Source organism: Hibiscus syriacus, unplaced genomic scaffold (genome assembly GCF_006381635.1).
Source record: "Hibiscus syriacus cultivar Baekdansim isolate YM2019G1 unplaced genomic scaffold, ASM638163v2 tig00116971_pilon, whole genome shotgun sequence".
Lineage (NCBI taxonomy): Eukaryota > Viridiplantae > Streptophyta > Magnoliopsida > Malvales > Malvaceae > Hibiscus > Hibiscus syriacus.
This window is the reverse complement of record NW_024063495.1, coordinates 4,660,502-4,674,062: the sequence shown is the minus strand read 5'-3', so window position 1 is coordinate 4,674,062 and position 13,561 is coordinate 4,660,502. Positions and strand designations below refer to the sequence as shown.

General features: G+C 33.2%; 2 protein-coding genes and 1 long non-coding RNA gene across 4 annotated transcripts; 1 reads left to right on the top strand and 2 right to left on the bottom strand.

Moving 5' to 3' along the window:
* Positions 1-4,914: 4,914 nt before the first annotated feature.
* On the bottom strand, positions 4,915-7,492 carry LOC120192167 (vesicle-associated protein 1-2-like). Of its 2 annotated transcripts, XM_039194999.1 has the most exons (9): positions 7,339-7,492; positions 7,160-7,230; positions 6,981-7,062; positions 6,771-6,886; positions 6,477-6,638; positions 6,323-6,367; positions 5,514-5,591; positions 5,052-5,172; positions 4,917-4,993 (listed from the first exon to the last, which is right to left on the bottom strand). In XM_039194999.1, exons 1-8 carry the CDS (start codon positions 7,388-7,390, stop codon positions 5,062-5,064), a joined length of 717 nt encoding a protein of 238 aa, XP_039050930.1. In that variant the 5' UTR covers positions 7,391-7,492; the 3' UTR covers positions 4,917-4,993; positions 5,052-5,061. The 2 variants fall into 2 exon arrangements, with proteins under 2 accessions (XP_039050928.1, XP_039050930.1); XM_039194997.1 differs by having other exon boundaries at positions 4,915-5,172.
* Positions 7,493-8,885: 1,393 nt separating this feature from the next.
* Positions 8,886-13,434, top strand: LOC120192166 (asparagine--tRNA ligase, chloroplastic/mitochondrial-like). The gene is made up of 15 exons (XM_039194996.1): positions 8,886-9,407; positions 9,479-9,547; positions 9,702-9,812; positions 10,203-10,307; positions 10,535-10,672; positions 11,059-11,139; positions 11,413-11,490; positions 11,572-11,640; positions 11,746-11,820; positions 11,957-12,040; positions 12,204-12,290; positions 12,520-12,615; positions 12,700-12,774; positions 12,881-13,007; positions 13,149-13,434. The coding sequence occupies exons 1-15, from the start codon at positions 9,000-9,002 to the stop codon at positions 13,262-13,264; spliced, it is 1,719 nt and encodes a 572-aa protein (XP_039050927.1). The 5' UTR covers positions 8,886-8,999; the 3' UTR covers positions 13,265-13,434.
* Positions 10,202-10,528, bottom strand: LOC120192168. The gene is made up of 2 exons (XR_005522757.1): positions 10,416-10,528; positions 10,202-10,336 (listed from the first exon to the last, which is right to left on the bottom strand). It is a non-coding gene; the product is annotated as an uncharacterized LOC120192168 (long non-coding RNA).
* Positions 13,435-13,561: the final 127 nt, after the last annotated feature.

The window sequence follows — 13,561 nt, the reverse complement described above, 5'->3', positions numbered from 1 at the left end:
GTTGTGAGTTAGAAGACTAATTTTAGATTCTTTTACCTCGTTTGTGCCTTCATGAGTGACTTATAGTTTATCCCATATCTCCTTGGCGGTTGTACAAGATGAAACTCTCCCGTATTCATCCGGTCCAAGAGCACAAAAAATAATATGGATAGCTTTAGAGTTGAGCTAGAACATTCTTGTATCTCATTCACTCTACAATCTTGGATGAGTGGAAGGTTTGATGTATCCATCTTCTATAATATTCCATGCTCCCATGCCACTTGCTTGAATGAAATACATCATCCTATTCTTCCAATAAGCATAATTAGCTCCATTGAAGAAAGAGGCTTGTTGACGGGCAATGAATCAAGACCGAAGTCGGAGTTTGAAGTAGAGGCCATTGATGACTTGATTATCGATGTAACTCTTCCTGGATCTACTCAAGAGACTATTAAACCTTCAAATGAGTCAAGCTCTGATACCAGACTCAATTTGGTAGTGAGTATCGAAGTCTCTCGTCTGTCTTAGTTAAGGATGGGATATCTCACCGAGTAGCTTGTCCACATACGTCCGAGCATAATGGAGTGGTTGAGAGAAAACATAGGCATATTGTGGAACTTGCACTGTTCTCCTAGCACAGACTGCTATGCCTTTACAGTACTGGTACTATGCTGCTGTTAGTGCAGACTACCTCATTAACTGTCTTCCAACAAATGTACTGGATGGGGTGTCTCCACTAGAGAAGCTGTGGGGAAGGAAATCGGATTATAGGTTCATGAGGGTCTTTGGCTATAAATGTTTCCCACATCTGCGAGTTTTACAAAAACATAAGTTGGAGTTTAGGTCTCAGCTATGCACGTTCCTAGGATACAATCCCCAACACAAGGGCTATATGTGCTTAGCCACAAATAAGAGAATTTACATATCTCGCCATGTTTGTTTGATGAGTCAGTATTTCCATTTGCATATGTTACATCATCTCGCACAACACCAAATATTACTGCATCAAAATCTGGTGACATTGAGATCGTTACTAATATTGGGAAATTACGTACTACAAATAATGTTGAGCCACGTGGCAATATACCTGAAGCAGCAGGAGGTTAATCCCTCAATACAGAAGAATACTCTAACTCGTCGTTGGATGTGGCATGTAATGTTGCTACGGCTACTGATCTTGCTGTGGAAAATTATGAGGCAGTAAGCATAAGTGAGCCCAGTGGACAGTATAATGGTGAGCTCAGTGGACAAGGTAATGGAGAGTTCAGTGAACAACGTCATGAACAACTCAATGGATAGGGTGATAGAGAGTCCAGTGAAGAAAGTCATGTGGAGCTTAGTGAACAAGGTGGTGTGGTGCCAGTAATGAATTGTCATCCCATGCTGACCAAAAGCAAGTGTGGGATCTGCAAACCTAAAGTATACTCAACAACCTATGCTACTATGGAGTCTGTTAATGTGCATGAAGCTCTTCAATCACCTCATTGGAGAAATGTTGTGTATGCTGAACTTGAGTCCTTGCAAAAGAATAATACCTGGTCTCTCGTGCCTCTGCTTGAGGGACGATCAATAGTAGGTTGTAAGTGGCTATTTAACCTAAAGAAGAACCATGATAGGTCTATCAATCGATATAAGGCTCGTCTTGTAGCCAAAGGATATTCCCAGATTCCAGGCCACAATTTTACTGAGACATTCAATCCAGTGATTAAATTTACCACGGTGAATGTGGTTTTGGCTCTAGCAGTAACAAAGGGGTGGTAACTATGGCAGGTTGATGTAAACAATGCCTTTTTACATAGTGAATTGAGTGAAGATGTATATATGCAGCAACCGCCTGGATTTGAACAAAGGACTTCTAATGGTGTCTCATTAGTGTGCAAGCTTCAAAAAGCGTTGTATAGCTTAAGACAGGCACCTCGGAGTTGACATAACAAGTTAAAGCAGTGTTTACTCAGTATTGGATTTAAGGAATCTAAAGCAGACACCTCCTTGTTTGTTAGATATATTCAGAAAAGTTATGTGTACATGCTTGTTTATGTAGATGATATAATAATTACAGGTGAGTCATACTACAGGTTGAAGAGATTGTAAAGCTGTTGGGAGCAGAATTTGCATTGAAAGACATTGGAGAGCTAATCATCTTTCTTGGGATCGAGATTCATCGAGCTAGTGAAATGTTGATTCTCAGTCAGCGAAAGTTTATCATGGAGCTGCTGATGAAGACTAAGATACACAATGCATGAACTGCCTCTACGCCTATGTTGGTTACATCGAAGCTTACACAATATGATGCTGGGGATTTATTGGCTAATGCATATGAATATTGTAATGTAGTGGGAACACTCATGCATGTATGCCACACACGTCCTGATATCTCGTTCAGTGTTAACAAGGTGGCACAATATATGCATGTACCTAGACGTGGTCATTTGGTGGTAGTCAAGCGTATTTTGAGATACTTGGTTGGCACACCTAAACTGTACATAAGTGGGTCTGTTTGTTTGGTTGTAATTGGTTTTCCGAAAAATGAATTACTGGAATTTGAATTATTGGAAAATGAATTACTGGAATTTGAATTCTGGAAAATGAATTACTGGAATTTGAATTCTGGAAAATGAATTACATTTCTGGAAAATGAATTACACTTCTGGAAAACATCTGGAAAACGTTTTATGATGTTTGGAAGATGTTATTTAAATCTTTTTTCCACTAATTGAAGAGTTTTTTTAAAAATTATTTATTACAAATATTAAATATAATAAATAATATTATTTATCATAAAACTTAATATTATTATTTTAAAATATTAAAATAATTTATTTATTATTAAATATTATTTAAAATATATAAATAATATTATTCATTATTAAATATATATAAAAATTATTATATATTATTAAAATAAAAATATAATATCTTATATTATTATAATATAATTGATTATTTTATATAATATTATAAATATAATATTGTATTATTATAAATATTAATAAATATATTTTAAATATTTTAATAATTAATATTTTGATGAAAATGATATTAAAATATTTTATTAATATTAAATTCATAAAATAAAATTATTTTGAGTATTTTTACTTTGAAGTGAAAAGTTCAGAAAATAAATATAATTTTACAGAAAATACAAAGGAAATTCTGTTACTAGAAAAATGAATTACGTTCCGGAAAATGAATTATATGAAACAAACACGGGAAAATATTTTCCGAAAAACGAATTACGTGAAACAAACACGAGAAAATATTTTTCAAAAAATGAATTACATAAAACAAACACGAGATTTTGAAGAAAACTAATTCTGTAATTGATTTTACGGTAAATAAACACACCCTAAGTCTGATTGTACTTTTTATTGGCATTTTCAATTTTCTATCTGACATTAAAAAATATATGCAATTATCATCCAACATTTACGTTAATTTCTAAAAAGAACACAGAAAGGAGGACTTTCATTATTTTATTATAATTTAAGTGTTCAAATAGCTAATATATTTTAATTTTTAATTATGTTGAATAATTTAAGGTTACTTTTGAAAAAAAAATCAATTAAGTTTCTTTTTTTACACTTAATTAAGTTTTCTTTGATCAATATTGATTATTAAATTTAATGATTTTTAGATCATATGGTGTTGTATGTAACATATAAAAAAATATGTACTTTCAAAATTAGTCAAAAAATATGTACTTTCAAAATTAGTCAAAAAATATATGTACTTTTAAAAGTTTATTAATGTTTTTAATAAATTTTAGAATCCTTTTAAAATTTTAATACATTTTTAGAATTTTTTTTGAAAAATTTATAAATGTCACTGGACAAAATTACAATAGATATCGCGGGACATAATTAATTAAATTTCTTAATTTGAAGATTTAATTGGATATAAAAATAATTTATTAATTTAATCGATTTTTTTTTAAAAAAAATTGAGGTTTCAGTCATACATAAGCTATAATTTTATTAATTTTATTTTATATAAATAAAATTACATAATTTATTTGAATAAAAAAACAAATATATAAATAACGTGGAATGCATATCACAATTATGTTGTGTTAATGGTAAACTTGAGGTCTTAAAAATTTTGTAATTTAAATTTTAGTGCTTAATGGAAAAATATGTATTTAAATTATACATTAAGTTGATTTTAGGTGCCTAAAGAACGTGAAGTTAATTTTAGGAGCCTAAAGAACGTTAAGTTAATTTTAGGTGATTAAAAAAAATTTCGTTAAAACTAGATGGCTCTCTATTACACTTTGAAGTGTCTACATAGTAACAACAGTTAAAAAAACTGTTAAGTAACACATTATGTTTATATTTTGGCTTAATGCAAAAATAAGTGTTCAAACTATACCCTAAATTAACTTTAAGTGTGTAATATTTTTGACGTTACACTTTAGGTGTCTACGCAGTGACGGTCGTTAAATTCAATTATTATCTGAGATGTATATATATATATAGATTAAATTATCATTTTAAAAAAAAAGTTAAACTATTATATTTTAAAAATGTTTTTAAGAAAAAAAATTCATCCCCACTCCTGCCTGCACAACCCTCTCGCTTGCACAAAAAGTAAAAAAATTATTTTTATTAAGTCAGAATTTTATTATAGTTTAAATTTTATCATATAAATAAATATATATATATATATATATATATATATTGTCTAAATATTCAATAGTTAATCTAACAATAGTTTTTAATAATTGATTATATTATTATTATTATTAATTCTAATTACGTCATTTATAGTTACAATTATGATGTTATTTGTAATAGATAAATATAACATTGGGTCATAAAATAGTGAGATTTTGCCATCTCTTATTGTTCATTAAACAATTGAGAAAAATGAAAAAGAAAAAAAAATGATGTTTACAGAAAGAATGCAACACGTTAATGGAAGTGCAACTACCAACCGCATACTCACCATAGGACCTAAGCTAACTAATGGAATAACCAGGAGAAGACCCTCTATTGTTCTTCCCTTTTACTGCAGTTTCACTTCTCCAGATGAAGGAAAGTAGAGGAAGAATATGCAGATGAACCAAACTAGATCGGTACAGGTTTACGATCTCTTCATGATATATCCCGCAATTAATCCGACCAAGCCTATCAAGAAGACAAGCATGAATGACAGACCGCCACCACTTTTGCTGCTTTCGCGCTTCAACAGTTCCTGAACATTTGTGATGTGATTTTTACATGTGAGAATTTCGCATTGCTCGTATAGACCGAGAGAACATAATGAACCATCGGAGACAAGTACATCGGGAGCACAAATCTATCAGGTGATGGAAAGTTTTTAGCTGCATTTCATAAGCAACTGACAACAAGATCATATCGGTTTCACGGAAAGATGAGTAGGGATCATGCTGAGGTCTGAGATGTATAAGGAAGACAGAAGGCTCGAAATTTTCAATAACTAGAAGCAATTACGGAGAGACGGTAAGCGGAAAATAAAGGGTTGATGAATTTACTACGATTCCTATGGCATATATCACAGTCAGTTCGACTCACCTGCTCTTGGCGAAGCTTGTTATTTTGTTGAATTGCTTTATTTTTTTCTTCAGTCAGCTTTGTTATAAGAGCCTTTGCCTGCAATTATAGAAAGCGTTATTGAGGATTATTATACCTTTAACATATCAGCATCACTGACAATAAAAGAGCTTCAGGCCGCAACCCGGAAGCGTTGAAAGGAATTCAAATATCTCACTATAAAAATATGGACCTTACTATATCGATAACTATGTTACTTTGACTCGGGTATGAGCTCCAGATACAGGTATGTTTACAACACATAAGTTCAATTTTTTAAACTTCTTTCATGTGTTTGGATGCTATAGGAGGATCATATTTTCATATCGATATCGGATATAGGTGTTGGACACAAGCATTTCAAGAAAAATGAATCGAAGAAACATAGATCCAAAATGCCAGAATAAATGAAGAAAAAGTCACGCATATCCAGCAGCATAGGGTGTCACAGAAGATGCAAAATTCAGAATTTACCTTGGGAGACTTATCTTGAACTTCATCTGTAAATATCTACCTAGAAAAATATGATTCTTACCATATCCAGAGCTATGTTACTCTGACTCGGTGTAAGTTCCAGATACGGGTACGTTTTTCATGTATTTTGAGGCTATGGAAACATCATATTCTCATAACAATATTTGGATATGCATAGGATAAGAGTTGAACAGGAGTATTTCTAGATAAATGAAGAGTCGAAGCAACAGAGATCGGAATGCCAAAATAAATGAAGAATAAATCATGCATATGCACCAGTACAAGGTGACACTGAAGATACAGAATCCAGAATTTACCTCAGGAGATTTATCTTGAACATCATCTGTAAATGTTCTTGCAGCCTGCATTCACCAACGAAAATGCAAACTATTAGCATACTAGAATACCGAATGCAAACAACAAACAAAGGCAATAACGAAAATACACGCAGTAAGATCTTGGATTCTGTACCATAACAAACTCAGTAGCATTCGCCTGGCCATTGTCCGAAATAGAGCCTCTCATTGAAGACCCTACTTCAGATCCATCATGTGCAGGTGTATGTTGAGATGAAAAAACATAGACTACTCTCAACTTGCATTCCTCAACCACATTTCCAGCTTCTCTATTGAACTAGAAAAACGAACATTTCCGTAATCAATCAAAACTATACACTATGTTACTCGAATTCGAATGTATATGTCAGATACGAGTAAGTGTCCACCGTCTCAAGCAAAATGAAGGGTTGGAATAATAATATCATACCATTTCTGCAGTTATATCCTTTGGGGTTGCACCATCAGGGGCTTTTACACTTTGAAGGAGGAATTTGTCCTTGCATTGCATATCAGCAGGGACCTCCTTTTGCACTTGCATGGTAACTAAATAAAAAAACATTGATTCTTTTGAAGATTACCAGAATTCAACAATGATAAAAATCTGGGGGAAAATGCAATTGATTCGTTGCATTTGTACCTATAACCTCGCATGTAGAATTAGGTAAAACGATCCCCGTGTTGGGACGAACACAATACTTCTTCGGATTGGTTGTTTTCACCTGAAAACAAAATCCAAATAAAATATTGATTCACATTTTATTTTATTTTTCTCAGCTTCCAAACAGACCATTTCAATTCGACATTGACGAAGGATACCTTGAAAGCAACATGATCATCAGTTTTATTCGACAATTGAAGAGAACATGAGATCTGCTTCTTCAGCTCAACTATCGAAACACCATAACAACAACAACGGATCAAAATTAAAAACCCGGAAAAAATAAATAAATCCAAGATCGGGAGATACAAGAGGAAGAGAATCCCAGAAAACATACAAGGAAACTTGAGCTCTACAGGGTCGACGTTGAGAAGGTCGCCCGTGCTCATTTCGAATCAATGGGTGTTAATTCAAAGACTCGCTTGATCTCTAAAAAGAGAGAAGAAAGAAAATGAAAACGAGAAGGAATCCAACCTCTTCCTTTATTATTGGAATCGGCAACTGCTCCTACTCGATTCCCCATTTTTTGGTTTTTATAAATTAATTGCTTCAAAAAAAAAATCTTTTTCTCCTTCTTATTATTAGTTAATATCATTTGAATCGACCAAATGATTGGACTGGTCGCTTTTATATCTCCATCGTTAATTTGGGTCAGCTTTATATTTAGATTGTTTGGTGTTGCTTATTGAGTAATCGCCATGGATCTTACAAAAAGCTCCACTGTTGTACGTATCCATGACTTCCACTCTTGTACGTTGGGTTGAATAAAATTCGGACTCAAATATATATATATTTTATTGTTCATTTAACTTTTTTCTTCGTATTTTAAGTTAAAAATGAATTTAAATTTATTAAAATCATTTTATTTTTGTATTCAGTTAATTAAATTGTCTATTATAAGATTTGATTCTTGATTTATTTGTTTCTGCAATTCATTTTTATTTTAAGTTTATTTATATTAAATTTGAATCATATATTCACCAACTATTCTAAAATACTTTTGCAGTTTCATTTCTTCTTTTTATGCTAAATTTTATATTTTTATATTTTTATATTTTATTCAATTTAATCTCTTAATTTTATATTTTATTTAATTTAATCTTATGGCTGTAATTCTTATAAATTTCTTTTTCATTAAATTCTTTTGACTTCTTTTACATTTTCGGCAATACTTTATCACTAAAATCTTTTTTTAAGAAAATAATATTATATAATACATAATTTTAGATGATAATTGGTTTACTAAATAACGTTATAAATCTTACTTATTCAGTTACACATGTAATATATATTAGGAGATTATTTAGGGGCGAAGTTCTAAAAATTTAGAGGGAACAAACTTATAAAATTTTAGAGAAATAAAAATAGAATATAAATAAAAAACAAATAAAATATTTAGAATATATAATAATTTAAAATTTTTAAAGGGAAACTGTCCTGATCGCCCCCTTGATCCATCCCTATATATATATATCGCCCCCTTATCCATCCCTATATATGATCTATAGTTAGATAAATTTATCTAAATTATAAGTAACTAGTACTATAACTTTATAAATAATTATATTTATTTTTTAAAAGAAATATGAACAAATATATTTTATTTGACATGACTTAGATTTTATAAAAGAAATTAAATAATATACTATATTCCTTAAATAAGATCAAGAGTTTAAACTATGATATTATAAATGAAGTAAATTAGATTAAAATAATTATCTCTGTAATAAACTTATAAAATATTTAATATAAATTAATTAATCAATAAATCAAATATAACTCATTTTAAAAAAACTGACCATTTGAAAACCTAATAGCCAAGTGTTTTGGATCATAGTATGGCTTTGGGTTGGGTTTGATTTTTTACTGACAACATCATCTGTTTGTGATATGAAAAGTTAATTTTTCTTGTTTGGAAATCTATGCACTTAAGGTCGAAATCACAGCAGTAGTGTTAACAAAGAGCCCAATCCAAGCAAAGCAAAGAGTGGCGCAAAAATGGCGGCTGCTGCTGCTGCTGCTGCTCTAACACCCGCTACTCCTCTCCGATTCAAACCGTACTCTACCCTTCGTTTCCTTTCATTTTATTCCAAAAACCCAATAACCCCACGCCTTTTCCCGCCGCTTCCTCGCCGCCCGGTCCACTTTCAATCGACTTTCCATCGGAAACGATGCTTCTGCTCCGTTATTTCCGCCGCGCTGCAGTCCGGGGAGGTGAAGAAAACAGAATTCCGAGAAAAGAAAGTTGACGAAATGGGGAACAAAGTAGGCGAATTTAGGAAAAAGGTGAAGATAGCTGACATAAAAGGAGGACCTGATGAAGGTTTGAATCGGGTCGGTCAGACTCTGGTGGTTATGGGTTGGGTTCGGACTTTCCGGGCTCAAAGCAGCGTTACATTCCTTGAGGTGAAAATCCAAACTTTTTCCCGTCTCCTTTTTATTTCTATTAATGTATGTGGTTGATATTACGTTTGTAGGTAAATGATGGTTCGTCCCTTTCAAACATGCAATGCGTGATGAATTCGGATGCTGAAGGTTATGATCAGGTAATACAACATTAATTTGTTAGATTTATTAGCACCATTTGCTGTGTTTGAGAGTGGAAAACTGATAAATTTTCAATTTATAGTTGTTCTTTGGATTTCCTTAGTCTGTGTGTGTATTATAGTTGCAAATTATTTATATGTTTCAAGCTTGCAGGTGGAATCTGGCTTGGTTTCTACTGGTGCATCTATATGGGTGCAAGGGACTTTGGTGGCTAGCCAAGGGTCAAAGCAGAAGGTGGAACTGAAGGTTGAAAAAGTTGTTTTGGTACGGTAGATTGTCTCCTCTTTCATTTCGTTGAAGTTGATTACTGTGATAAGTAGGAGTTTATTCATCCATTTTGTCTCGAGATTCGATTCAAGTGGTCTGCATCTGCAAACCATCAAAGTAGCTTTACGAAATCAGAAAACGGTTCTAACTTGTCATACTGCTCTATGCATTGCTATGTTGTAATCCCGATTGGTTTTTGACTTTTTGTCATTATCCTTTTTCATGGCAATGCTTTGGAAAATGGACAATCGCTGTGCCATATTACATGAATGTTACTGCATGTTCCTCTGTTGGGTTATTAAAAGAAATTTCTCCCCTAATCGAAGGAAATTTTTTAAACTTGTAGTATTTTTGACTAATTGTATGTATCCTTTGTTTTTTTGGCAGGTTGGAAAAAGTGATCCTTCCTATCCCATTCAAAAGAAAAGGGTCAGCCGAGAATTTTTGAGAACTAAAGCTCATCTTCGTCCTAGAACAAACACATTTGGTGCGGTATGGTTTTGTCGCTTGTTCACTATCATCTCTAGTTGTGATTATATTAGTTTATTCTTACTCTTGCCATAGTTTGTGCAAGGCGTCATCTTTTATATTAGTTGTAACTTCTACTTGCTATTTGCCAGCATGGTTACTTTGCCTTCCAAATGAGACCATGGTGATTTTCTTTGCTTGTTTGTTTATCTATGTGTGTATTCTCTTTTAATGATATAACTTCTCTTTAGGTTGCACGAGTGAGGAATGCTTTGGCTTATTCAACGCATAAGTTTTTTCAAGAAAATGGTTTTGTATGGATCTCAAGTCCTATCATTACGGCTTCAGATTGTGAAGGAGCTGGTGAACAGTTCTGTGTTACTACTTTGGTATGAAGCGTATCTATAATGAATCTATTTATTTCTTCTAATAGCTCTTTTGTTATTTTAGGTTTTGATCATTGAAAGTTAACCTGCGGCTCCATATTATTTTAAATAACTTTGTGTAAAGTTAAGCTATTGTCGACGTGTCTACTTGGAGCATCTAGACTTAGGGGAATTACTATACTTTTTATAATTTTCTAGCATCTTTGTTGCATTGTTAAATTTGTTTCTTCTTGGGGATGGTTTGGACCATGTATGGGCTTGTTGATTTAAATGTAGAATCCCGATGTGTGTGAAATGGTTTCAGTAAGAACTCATTAGCAATTATGACTCAGTTATGTTTGGGCTTTTCATTTAGCTTTTTGACTTCTAAACTTTTTTGTAATTAATAGATTCCAAGCTCCAGAGAAGCTGCTGATTCTCCTGTGAATGCCATTCCTAATACAAAAGATGGATTAATTGATTGGTCTCAGGTGAGCTAGTTTTACTTCACATCACACTGCTTCCAATACTACTACATAGAGTTGTATAGCTTTGCACCATGCATCATCCGTGCATGTCGTTTCATAGCTTTGCTCCATGCATCATTTGTGCTATTGATGGATTAGTACATAAGATGTTTTATCTGGAAATGTACTTGTAAACATTGCAATTTTTTCATTGTCTATCACAACATGTGTCTCTCAGGAATTAGCGTGTTTTTGAATTCCAATAATGGTATTCTCTGACCTATTTATACGTGCCAGGATTTTTTTGGCAAACCTGCATTCTTGACAGTTTCCGGCCAACTTAATGCTGAAACATATGCTACAGCTCTTACCGATGTATGCTTCCACTTGTTCTCATAGTAATTCAAAATACGAAGGTAACCAGTCAAGAAATAATACATACTTGTACTTTGTTAGGTGTATACATTTGGACCCACCTTTCGAGCAGAAAATTCAAACACATCTAGGCACTTGGCTGAATTTTGGGTAAGCATTCGTAAAACTATAACATTCTCCATGTCCCAATGTTTGAGCATTTGGTCTGACCTTACTAAGCCTCGTCTCGAAGAACTTATACCCTCGTTTATGTAGATGATTGAACCAGAGCTGGCTTTTGCTGATCTGAATGATGACATGGCCTGCGCTACTGCATATCTCCAGTATGTAGTATGTTACTCTTCACATCTATTTATGAATTCATCTTTGTTGTTAGAGTGAGGAGCAAAGAGGCAGATACATTGAAATTCTTTATTTGTATTCTTCTGAGTGAATTTGCTGTAATTTATGCTCTTTTCCTTGGAAGGTGAGACACGTGCTCGATAATTGCAAGGAAGACATGGAATTTTTCAACACTTGGATCGAGAAAGGAGTCATTGATCGACTGAATGTATGAGCTCAATGTGTATCTTAACCTTTTTTTTTCTGAATTTGGAGGGAGTTATTACACATTATTTGTTATTCTAGATTTTGATCAGCTCTTCTATTGAGCTTGACGCCATTACCGGTAATGCTATTGTACTGATAAAGGGTAACGTTTATTTGGTTAACAGGATGTGGCTGAGAAAGACTTTGTGCAGCTGACTTATACTGATGCAATTGAACTTCTTCTGAAAGCAAATAAAAATTTTGAATTCCCGGTATTGCGTTTTCTTTTTTGGGTTCAAACCTATGAAGAAACCTTCTCTTGCATTAGATGAATAAAAGAAAAAGTTTCCGATTTGGTGAAAAGATAAACCATTTCCGGGTCATGAATATGCCGTGCTTAAATTTATGATTGTTAGCATGCCTTTAAGAGATAATCCTATCACAAGCTTGTATGGAGATTCATTTCTATCGTAGATTTCTAACGCTTGGTGTCTTCTGTAGGTGAAATGGGGATGTGATTTGCAAAGTGAGCATGAACGATACATAACCGAAAAAGCATTTAATGGATGCCCTGTGATCGTCAGGGACTATCCTAAGGCATGCAATTTGTCTCTTTCACGCTTCTCTATGTCGGGATTTTATCCATTTTCTGTTTTTAATGCTTGAATGTAAAACTCTCAGGAGATCAAAGCATTCTATATGCGGGAAAACGATGATGGGAGGACCGTAGGAGCAATGGATATGTTGGTACCTCGGGTAAATATTAACTTGTGTTGCACTTCTATAAGAATCTTATTGTTATAATATTTTTTCCTCGGTTGGCGAGTTCATTGCAGTTCCATTTCGTGTTACATTTGGTTAGGTTGGTGAGCTCATTGGTGGAAGCCAAAGGGAAGAGCGACTCGATTATCTGGAAAATCGTTTAGATGAGCTGAAGCTTAGTAAGGAGAGCTACTGGTGGTATCTCGATCTGCGTCGTTATGGTTCAGGTTAGGGATTATCCTTTTCATAAAACTATAACAACAGCTTCTGACCCCGGAAAAGTTGTTACCATGGTCGTTGTTTAATGACCATTTACCATTAGAAAAACTAGGATATTGATCAAAATCTGTTTGATTATCCTTTGGCAGTCCCTCATGCGGGGTTTGGACTCGGCTTCGAGAGGCTGGTGCAGTTTGCGACCGGAGTTGAGAATATAAGAGATGTGATACCTTTCCCAAGAACACCTGGTTCTGCTGAATTTTAGTGCTGCAACAACCATTAATAAGTTTTCATATTCTCTAAGCAGTTCTTTCTTTTCCTTTCTCAATATATATATTTTAGTGATTCAATATATATGTTTTAGGGTAAACTACACGAGTGACCACTCAACTATTACCCCCTTTCATTCTGATTATTCTATGATTTGTTTTTTTATCTTCTTATTTCTTCTGTTCTTTAATTGTTTCTTTCGTTTCTTTTTCGTTTTATGTTTATTTTTATTAAATTTGAATAATATGTTCCTCAATCATCGTATAATATCTGTGTAGCTTACTTTTTAGCT